This window comes from Talpa europaea (genome assembly GCF_964194135.1).
Source record: "Talpa europaea genome assembly, chromosome: 4".
Classification (NCBI taxonomy): Eukaryota; Metazoa; Chordata; class Mammalia; order Eulipotyphla; family Talpidae; genus Talpa; species Talpa europaea.
This window is the reverse complement of record NC_140070.1, coordinates 146,766,975-146,777,480: the sequence shown is the minus strand read 5'-3', so window position 1 is coordinate 146,777,480 and position 10,506 is coordinate 146,766,975. Positions and strand designations below refer to the sequence as shown.

At 71.1% G+C, this 10,506-nt stretch overlaps 1 protein-coding gene across 1 annotated transcript; it reads left to right on the top strand.

Annotated features, from left to right (window-relative positions):
• Nucleotides 1-170: 170 nt before the first annotated feature.
• Nucleotides 171-7,887, top strand: PTTG1IP (PTTG1 interacting protein; the record flags this gene model as incomplete). Its single annotated transcript, XM_084232782.1, is given in 7 exon segments — nucleotides 171-203; nucleotides 205-298; nucleotides 3,240-3,292; nucleotides 4,797-4,905; nucleotides 6,415-6,589; nucleotides 6,875-6,921; nucleotides 7,658-7,887. Coding segments are annotated over 7 exon segments (555 nt in total). The 3' UTR covers nucleotides 7,702-7,887.
• Between the last annotated feature and the right edge of the window lie 2,619 nt (nucleotides 7,888-10,506).

Sequence of the window (10,506 nt, the reverse complement as noted above, 5' to 3'; positions counted from 1 at the left end):
GGTCTGCGCAGGCGCCGCGGCGGCGCCGGGGGCGGGGCGAGCCCGCGCGCCTGCGCACTCGCCCGCCGCGCCCTCTTCCGGCGCGGCTCTTCCGGGCGGGGCGCCGGCTGCGCGTCTGGCTGCGGCGCCCGGAGACCGACGAGGCCCGACGCCGGCGCGGCCGCAGCGACATGGCGTCCGGCGGGGCTCGCGGGCCGACGTGGCGCCGGGGGGCTGCCCCTCGGCGGCGCCGCGCTGCTCCTGCTGCTGCTCCCGCTGCTGCTCCCCGCGGCCGCGGCGCCGGAGCCGCCCACAGCGGGTGAGGGCGGGGCCCGGGGTTCCGGGGGCTGGAGAGTCGGGGGGCCGAGGGGCGGGGGGGGCCGGGCCCGGGGGCTGGGGAGTCGGGGGGCCGAGGGGCGGGGGGGCCCGGCCCGGGGGCTGGGGAGTCGGGGGGCCGAGGGGCGGGGGGGCCGGGCCCGGGGGCTGGGGAGTCGGGGGGGCCGAGGGGCGGGGGGGCCGGGCCCGGGGGCTGGGGAGTCGGGGGGCCGAGGGGCGGGGGGGCCGGGCCCGGGGGCTGGGGAGTCGGGGGGGCCGAGGGGCGGGGGGGCCGGGCCCGGGGGCTGGGGAGTCGGGGGGCCGAGGGGCGGGGGGGCCGGGCCCGGGGGCTGGGCCCGGGGGCTGGGGAGTCGGGGGGCGGGGTCCCGGGGGCCGGGCCCCGGGGGGCTGGGGAGTCGGGGGGCCGAGGGACGGGGAGGCCGGGCCCGGGGGCTGGGGAGTCGGGGGGCCGAGGGGCGGGGGGGCCGGGCCCGGGGGCTGGGGAGTCGGGGGGCCGAGGGGCGGGGGGGCCGGGCCCGGGGGCTGGGCCCGGGGGCTGGGGAGTCGGGGGGCCGAGGGGGCGGGGGGGCCGGGCCCGGGGGCTGGGGAGTCGGGGGGCCGAGGGGCGGGGGGGCCGGGCCCGGGGGCTGGGCCCGGGGGCTGGGGAGTCGGGGGGCGGGGTCCCGGGGGCCGGGCCCCGGGGGCTGGGGAGTCGGGGGGCCGAGGGGCGGGGAGGCCGGGCCCGGGGGCTGGGGAGTCGGGGGGCCGAGGGGCGGGGGGGCCGGGCCCGGGGGCTGGGGAGTCGGGGCCCTGGCCCCGGGGGCTCGGGAGTCGGGGCGGGGGTCCGGGCCCCGGCGGGGGAGTCGGGGGGCGGGGAGGGGGGGCGGGGTCGGGGGCGGCCGAGGGGGGGGGGGCCGGGCTGGGTCACGCGCTGGGACGGCGGGGCCCCATCGGGCGGTGTCCCGGGTCAGGGGCGGGGCGGCCTGCAGGTCCGAGCGCTGCTCGGGCTCCGAGGCGGCGGGCGGCGCCTCCTTGGGCCCTGCGGCCGGGGCGGCAGTGCGGGGCCAGCCCCCCTGCCTGGCCGCGGGGGTGGGGGGGGGGTGGAGGGAGCGGAGGCGCCGCGGGCCGCTGGGAGCTCCCGGCCGGTCTGGCCCCTGCACTCCCTGCTCCATCCAGGTGGAAGCGGCCCTCGGGGGCGCCTGCTGGGCCCCCGGTTTGCTCCTCCCCCCAGGGGAGAGCGTGGCTCGCGCAGGAGTCCTGGAGTCTGGGCTTCCCTGCCCTGGGCAAAGCCCCCCGCACCCCCTCCCGCACGGCTGGTCGCTGCCTGAGCTTGGTCCTCGCGAGGGCGGGAGTCAGGGCTGTCCAGGGCGGCGGGCAGCGGGCACAGCTGTGGAGAAGGCCCCCCGAATCTGCCAGTGCAGGCTGGGACCCAGGCGGGCTGGCCCTCGCGCAGCCCCAGTCCAGAGCGCTGCAGCCAGCTGTCAGGGCAGGAGAAGGGGGTGTCCCTGCTGGGCTGAGGGTGCGTCTGCCTCTCTGCCTTTTTGTCCTGTTGGGCCCTTCAAGGACTGGGGGGCACTCAGGGGGGCCTTGTTCAGCTTGCTGCCTAGTGTGCTTGAGAAGAGGCGGTTTAGGAGCCTTTGGGGTGCTGGCAGGCTTTGGGGAGTCCTCATGGCCCCACACTGCTTGTAAACGGGACCAGACTCCATCTTCACCTTCACGTCGGGAGGGACTGCCTGAGAGGGCTTGTCTGTTGTCCTGAATGGGGTGTCCAGAGTAGCTCTGTGGGGTCCAAGCAGAGAGGTTGGCAGTGAGGCGCTCTGCTTTCCTTTCCCGCCTGCTCCCCCTCAGAGTGGATGTCCCCGGTGTGTGACCACAGCCCAGTCCCCACAGTGCCTCCACGCCGAGGTGGGGCCGACGTGGCTGCTGACTGCTCCGGGCGCCTCGCCCCAGCCTGGCTTGGCTCTGCACACTCGCCACCACCCGCCCGCGCTCTGGCTGCACACCTCGGCCTGCTGCCTCCCCCAGGCCCCAGCGCCCTAGGAAGAGCCGTGGCGGGGGGTACCAAGGGTGTCGTCTCTTGTCTTTTTTAATTTCCGGAGCGAGAGATGTCCGGCTCCCCTGGCCGCCCCTGAGACACCTGTCAGCACTGCAGCCCGGCCTCTGAGCCGGATCGGTGTCCTCTGGCTGTGGGCAAGTTCAGGGAGAGGACGGAGGGCCCCGTTGGCATGGGGGCGTGTCTGCCGGGACCCCAGGGCCTGGGGGGTGTCCTTTGGGTCGCGCCAGCCCGCTCATCAGAAGCCACCAAGGTCGAGGCCCCGCGAGGAAGCCCTTTGGCCCAGGTCCCAGGTCCGGGAAGGAAGTGCTTCCTGGTGGGGTTTTTTTTTTTTTTTTTAAGATTTATTTATTTATTTACACAAGCACTGGGCACAGTCAGAAGCGCGGGAGGGCGAGAGAATTCACCAGAGCCAGAGCGGGGAGCAGAGCAGGCAGAAGGACCGAAGGACACTGCTGAGGGGCGCAGCGGGCGGCAGGAGAGGTCTGCGCGCCATGTGGGACCCTCCTCCGGTGGCCGGGGAGCAGCCGGGGATCGAACCAGCGCTGCAGAGGCTGCGGGCAGCTTCGCAACCCAGCGCTCCTTCCTGTGGCCTATGGGGGGCTGGAGGGCTGGGCCCTCTGCCCTCAGGGCCATGCTTGGCTGCGCTGTGAGTTGTGACGTGGCACTTACTCCTAGATTCCGGGGCGCGTCCCCCAAGAAGCAGGTCGTCCTCTCGACAGACCACCTTCTCCTAGACGTGGGTCCCCCACACGCGCCCCGAGGCTTACTGAGCGAGCGTCCCCTGCACATCCTCTCGGGCCCCTGGCGTCACCCCATGGCCTCCTGGGCGCCCACCGGGTACAGGCGTGCTTTGTCCCCTGCCGGCCCTGACATGAGCTCCCCCCGCCAGGTTGTGCCCAGAGCACGAACATGAGCTGCGAGCAGTGCCTGAGGAACGTCTCGGTGAGTAGCGCGGGGGGCTGGGAGGCCAGTGTTGCTTGCGCTCGGTGTTCTAGCCGTGCTGAACCATCGCGTGAGGTGGCCGCCCTGGCCTGGGCGGGAGCCCGCAGTGCGGGGGTGGGGGTGCTGCTGCGGCGCCTCAGGGGTCTGAGAGGCTCCTCGTCCAGGGGGCCTGCCCCGTCCGCGAGGCTCAGCATCCAGAGCAGGCGTCCGACCCAGGTCCTGTGAGTCCCGCGGGGTCTCCAGCTGGGGCACCGGCGTGGGTGGCGCGCGTTGGGCTGGCCGTCAGGCAGCGCAGGGGCGTAGGGGACAGTCCCACCCCACGGATGGGCCGTCGGGGCGCTGGTGGCGAGGGCTGCCTGGATGGGCACCGCGGGCCCCACCTCTCGCAGCCGCAGCCCTGGAGGGAAGGAAGCCCGCGGCCTGCGCTGGGGTCTCGGGTCCCCCTATTTCCCTCCCCCGCCCCGTCTCCGCTGCCTCCGAGGGTGGCCTGGGGGTCTCGTGCTGACGGACGGCGTGAGCAAGTGGGAGGACGCGTCTGGTCACCCCTGTTCCTGGCCCGAGCCCGTCGGCGCGAGGCCCCACGGCTCATGTCCCTGGGCTGCGCCAGGGGCGGCCCGACTGGCTTCAGGGTGTGCCCGGCCGCCTCCAGGCCAGCTCCAGGGCGGCTGCTTCCTGGGCCCCCCGGTGGGGGTTACCGCTGCCTCGTGAGCGGGTTCTCGACGCCTCGGCTCTCGGGCAGGGCGCGGGGCCAGCGTCCCGTGGCCGAGCCTGAGCTCAGCACGGGAGGGACCGGGAAGGTCCAGGGGTGCCGAGCCCGGGCTTCCTCCGAGCCCGGCGGAGGCTGCGGTGCCGCCCGACTGCCAGCGCTGGGGGGTGGGTGAGGGGAGGCTGCCGGGGCACGCGGTGTCCGTCTGAGCCCCGACCGCGTGCAGACCACGCCCGCCACGCGAGCGCCTGAGACGCGGCACCCCCGTCGTGCGGAGAGCGGGAGGTGGCTCCCGGGAAGGGCGGACGAGTCACGCCTGCTGGCCCAGGACGGTCGTGGAGGGCGCGTCCTCTGTGGCCGGGATGGGGGCGGGGTCATTGCTGTTCCTTGCGCGCCGAGTGTTTGCACCCCGCCCCGAGCGAGGGCCGCCTGGTTCTCCCGGCCCGGTCGGGGGACCCCCAGCCTGCACTGTCAGGACCAGCCCAAGCAGCCGCCTGCGGGTGTGGCCTGGCTGGAGGCAGCTCGGAGGCCATGGAGGACGCGGGTGCGGCCGCGGGGCTGCACTGTGGCGGGGCGGGCCTCTGTGAGCCGACGGCCCCAGCGCTGAGCCTCGCGGGTGAGCGGCCAAGTCAGGGTCTCCCGGGGCCCTGGTCAGGCCAGCGCCAGGTGCCTGTGGGGGTGAGCGGGGCCTCCCGGGAGGAGGAGCCACGGGCAGGGGTCTGGGGGCTTGTGGGGCGCTGCGGGGGCCGGTGGCTTGGTGTCGCTAGCGTCCCTGAGGCGCCTCTGCGTGTCTTGCAGTGTCTCTGGTGTAGCAGCAGCAACACCTGCCTGGACTACCCGGTGACCAAGGTCCTGCCGCCTTCCTCGCTCTGCCGGCTGAGCGCCGCTCGCTGGGGCGTTTGCTGGGGTAAGTCCTCGGGCCCGCGGCCACTCCGCGCGCTCTGCATGTGGGAAGGCCCGGCGCCGGCTGCGAGAACGCCAGAGAGCGCCCGCGCTCCACGGCAGGCCCGTGTGACCCCGGGGAGCCTCCAGGGATCTGGGGCCCTGCAACCCGAGTAGGGACGGCGCATTGATGGCTCCTTTTGGACGTCTGGGCGGTGGCCACTGCGGCTTCTGTGGGGCTGCCTGCGTCTGTGGCGTTTTGCTCCTGGAACTCGTTTTCGTGTAGTTGGGTTTCGTCTTTATGGCTCCCGGTCTGCGGTCCTGAGGCCCATCAGGGAGCAGTGAGCCCTCGGCGCCGTGGAGAGCGATTTCTGTGGGCGCAGCCTGGGTCACCTGCGGCTTGCTCCTCGGTTGATTTTTCTAAATGGTCCAGCACCCCCCGGGCAGCTGGGGCCGGCCGAGTAGCGGGCCCTCTCTGGTCACTTGCTGCTCTGCGTCCCGCTGGGCAATGTGGCTGGGCACCCTGCGCGCTTGGTGGGTGTCTGTGGGTGGACACTCCCCTCCGCTCAGCGCCCCGGCTCACCACCCGCATGTGGGCGGTCGCTCCGCTGTGTCTACCCGTGCCTCGGCGGACACCTGACCGGGTGTCTCTCGTCTCCTGCTGGTGGCCTTCCCCGTGGTCCCTGCACGAGGGGACTCCTGGGCCCGGAGCATGTTCTCCTTGGCCTCCGTGGGTCTGCCTAGCGTGTCTCATGCGTGGCTGGAGCCGTTCACAGTCCTCCACGCGACGCAGGGATCAGTCAGCCCCTCAAGCTGCCCGCACGTGACCTGCCCGGCCCCTCTGGTGGTATGGGCTGGCGTGGGGCCGGCTCCGATGGGCCTTTTTCCTTAGCCACTGATGCTGCCACATCGTCCTCACTGGTGGACAATTTGGGGGATTCTCTCCTGCAGTGGGGTTGCTCTCTGGGCCTCTGGCGCTGGCCACACGGCACCGGACAGGTGGTCGTATCCTGGGGAGGGGCCACACAGACCTCGGGTCCACGGGGCTGGGAGGGGATGCGCGCTACAGGAACGAGGCTGTGTGTTGGGCTGACCCTGGGGCTGGCAGGGGCTTGAGCCTGCTGCTCCAGCTTTGGCGGGACGGGCTGGCCCCCTGGACAGGCAGGTCAGGGACCCTGACGGGCCTGTGAGGCCTCGGGAGCCCCCAGGGTGCAGGTGGCACAGCGGTGACACCAGCCCTCCCACAGGGCCTGCTGCCCTCGCAGGTGGTGCTAGAACCACTTTGTCCGGGTCTGGGCCGATCTTGGGGGAACTTGTTTGCATGAAATGTCTGTGTTCTTGGAGGCAGCGAGGTCTTTGCAGTTTCGCAGCTCTTGTCCTCAGCGGCCTGTGCTGCCTCCCGGCACTGTGCAGCCCTGGAAGCTTCGAGGCTTCTGTGCCACGATGCAGGTCCCTGGGGACAGGGAGGTGGGGGCCCCCCGGGTGAGCCAACGTCTGGGGCTCCGGGGGCCTGACCCCGAGTTTGACTCTCCAGTGAACTTCGAGGCCTTGATCATCGCCATGTCGGTGGTGGGGGGTGTTCTCCTCCTGGGGGTCGTCCTCTGCTGCTGCTACTGCTGCCGCCGGGGCCGAGGGAGCCGGAAGCCAGACAAGAGCGAGGAGCGGGCCATCCGGGAGCGCGAGGAGCGGCGGGTCCGGCAGGAGGAGAGGTAGCACCGCCTTCCTGTTCTCCCGGAGCACGGGGCGGGCCTTGCTGTCAGAGCCCGCCGGCCGGGGCGCCTGGCAGGCTGTGGTGGGCTGGGGCTCCCCACAGTCCTGGGTCCCAAATAAAACCAACCCACGTAACTCACCCCTGTGGGGTGGCAGCCTCTGCAGGGCTGGGGCGTAGGCCTCATGAGCTGCACCCCGGTCTCCGCTGAGAACCAGCAGGCCAGCTGCCTGTGCCGAGGGAGCGAGGGGCGAGGCTGGGTGACCTGGGCGTCTGTGTCTTTCAGGAGAGCCGAGATGAAGTCGAGGCATGATGAGATCCGGAAGAAGTACGGTAAGGCTGCGCTGCCCGCAGGCCCAGAGCCCTGGGTTGTGTCCTGCATGGTCCGGGTGGGCTCTGGAGGCCTCAGGCCCTCTCCCGGAGCAGCCCTCTGGGCGTCGGCTGCTCTCTGACCTGTGCACACAGCTCCTCCCTGTGGGGCGCGGACAGGCTGGCTTCGGGCCACAGCCCGAGGCCCCTCCCGGCCTCTGGGGACACATCTGCTGTTTGTTAAGAGTTGGTCAGAGCCGAGCTGGGCTGCCGCTGGCCCGTCAGCTCCTGCCCCCGCCCGGTGCTCCCTGCGGGCGGGTTCCGCCCACCTCAGGCCATTCAGAGGCCATGGCCTCCGGCGTACCCCAGCCGGGCACCTGCGCCAGACCCCTCAGCCTGGCGCCCCGGCTGCGTGTTTCAACCCACCAGGCTGCTGCTGTGCGAGAGGCCAGACTCCAGCAGGAAAACTGCCTACATTCTTTCCCAATTACGCATTTATTTTGAAACTCTCTACTACGAATTTTAGAGATTTCAGTGGCCCTAGAGAGTCTTTCCCACCGAAGGGGTCAGCCCCAAAGCTCGGTTTTCTCTGGTCACGGCTCTGGGAACCTGCCGGCGACCGGCCACAGCCCCTCTCCTGTCTGCACAGGCCCTGCCGGGTACTGGGCTCGGCCGCTGGTGCGGCTTGTCGCTGGCGTCCTGCCTCCGGCCACCCAGGCCTCCCCAGCCGAGCGCATGTAACTGAGTGTTTTGTTTCCAGGTTTGTTTAAAGAAGAAAACCCGTATGCCAGGTTTGAGAACTGAGAGCCGCCCTTGGGATGCCGCCCTCCCTGCCAGACCACGAGGAGAGTCTGCCTGACCGCCTCTGCTCCCGGTCACTCGCCACCTTGTGCCTGTGGGTGGTGGCTCCGCCCTGTGTTGGGCAGCACCCCCACAGCCCGCCTCTGGGCTCCCCACTGCCCGCCCGCGCGGCTCCTCCACCTGCCGCTGCAGCACAGGCAGCACCTCTGTCCTCCCGCCGTGGGGGCGCGGCTGAGGGTTGGTAGAGTGCGGAGGGTGGGGTACCCGGGTCACTCTCGGTCTTTTTAAAATCTTGGTTTTTCACCCCCGTCCAAAAGATTTCACCAAAAACCTTTGCTGTCAAAGTTCATGCCATTTACTGGACGGCTTTTAACTTGCATCTTTAGAGGAACTAACGGGAGTTTCTCCACAGACACTTGAGTGATGTGTGACTGCTGGGCCACAGGCCCCCCGAGTGCAGCCCCAAGACCCTGCCCGGTGGCGTCACCTGGAGGTGGCGCTCTGCCCAGGGGTGCGGGGACCTGCCTTCCTGAGCTCCCGAGAGGCTCCCTCAAGCCAGGTCTTGTGCTGGTGCAGCTCGGTGGCTCCCTCTCCTGAGGGGAGGCTGGACTCCAGCTAGCCCAGCTGCAACCTAACCACCACTGGTGCCTTTCTGAAACTCAGAAACCCCGGGGGTCTCCCTCAGGGCTGGCTGCAGCCCCTAGCACCTCCTACCCCACACACATCCCTCCCCCGCCCCCCCCCGCCCCCCCCACTGCACCAGCCAGCTCTGCCCGCGCTCACGGACACAGTGCCTGCACTCGCTCCTTCCCGGGCACATCGGCCCCCTTTGAGCCTTCGCGAACATTCCCAAGTTCTCCACGCAGCTGCCGCCTTTGGCTTCCTGCCGCTCGCTCGCTCCTGCTGGACGCAGCGGTCTGTGGGCGCCCACGCCCTGACCTGGCTGCAAGTGGCTGGCGCCCGCAGGGTGTGCAGAGGCCTCTGGCCCTGCGCTTTTTTCAGAGAGGCGAGCAGCCCAGACTGTGACCTCAGGATGCCATCACATGCCGCGAGCCTTAATTTTTAATCAGTTTCCAATAAACGGTTTAATCGATGTATTTGCTGCATTTACTTGGTGTCTGGTCCACTCAGTCTTGGTGGTGAGCGCCCAGTTCCCTGGAGGGTGTGGGCAGGTGAAGAGGCTGCAGGAGCTCTGTCCTCAAACTGTCCCCGGCCTGCCAGTGGACGGCTAGGGAGGCCTTGACCATCCAGCTCCTGGGGATGCAGGGAGGAGCCCAAGTGCAGCACCCAGGATGGGGGTGTCAGGCCAGCCTGCCCTGGAGAGAACTGCCCTGCACATGGGGCTAGGGGTGCATGTGGACAGGACCCTCCACCCTGGCACTTCTGTGTCCCCAGGGGCCTGGCACCTGCTGTGGGCACCCCCACAGAGCCACAGGGCAGCCTGAGCCCCTGAGTACAGGCAGGCGGATATGCCCCGGGCTGGCCAGTGGTGGACAAAGGCCCAGGCAAGTGGGCCGGGGGACCCTGAGGGGTGCCTGTTGTGGCCCAGGCGAGGCTAGTCTGGGGGGCACTCTGGCTGTCCACCCAAAGAAGGGCCGGGGGCTCAGGTCATGTGGGGCCACCTGGGAGCAGTTCCCAGCACGTCCCAGCCCCTGCGTGAGGGAGCTGCAGGCGGTGGTGAGGGACGGGCTCTGGCCCTGCGTGGGACCGGCTGCTCCACTGACAACAGGAAAATGAGTTCTTTCCGCCTCTGGCCCACCTTCCAGGCAGCACGGTGCGGGCGGCGCAGCGGACATCGGGCAGTGACACGGGGGCTGCTCGCCCACCCAGGGGTCTCGTCGAGCTGCGCAGAGCAGGCCGCCTGGCGGCTGAGCTCCCGCTTCTCGAGAGCCCGAGTCGCGCGTGCTGGCCGCACAGAGCAGCCCAAGGCTAGCCTCGCCATCGCCCTGGCTCCCAGAGCGCCCCGGGACACCCGGCCGGTCCCCACGTCGGCCCGTCTCTGCGGCTCCTTGCTTGGTGGGGGCCGGGCTACCTTGGAGCCCCTGGGTGCTCCCATGTGGCTGCTTCCTTTGGGCGGTCCCCCGCCAGCTGCGGGCGCCCTGGAAGGTCATGGACACGCAGGAGGCTGGGCCCCCCGGGCTTCTGCTGCCCAGGCCCGGGCACTGAGGGTGGGCCTTCCTGATGCGCCCAGCGGCCAGAGGAGGCGCCGCGGCAGGGCAGGGGATGCAGGGAGGAGGCCCATTTCAAGCTGGCTGACCCGGAAGGGCCAGGCTACTGGCCCGGGACTGGGGCAGGTGGGGACACCCTGTCTGCCACGGCGGCGGCGCCTTCTCTCTGGACTGGGGGGCTGGCCAGCTCTGGCCTCCACACGTCCTCCAGCCCCGCACAGAGGCCGCCAGCAGCCCCGGGGCCCTCACTGGGAGCCGAGTGATGGGGCTCCGGGGGCCCTCTGCTGGGGCCCCCCACCCCCCTTCCGGGAGGTTTCAGGTCTGGCCCTTTGCCGGCCCCCGCCTGCACCCCCTCCGCAGGTGCCCCTTCCGCTGCCCTTCACGCCGCCGCTCGCCTGGGGCCTGCCTGGTGGGCCTGGCCCTGCTCCCGCCTCTCTCCCGCCCTCCCTCTGCGCCGGAGCCTCACGTGCCCGCCTGGCCCTGCGTCCAGCAGCCGGGCCTGCTCTGCTCCCCCGGGGTCACGTGGCGTTTCCCCTTCTTTTTCGTGTGTCTGAAATTACTTCCTGAAAGCCCGATGCCGCCGTGGGGGAAGAGCGACGGGCCGGGCAGTCACCTCGGAACCCCCGCTCCTGCTGGCCAC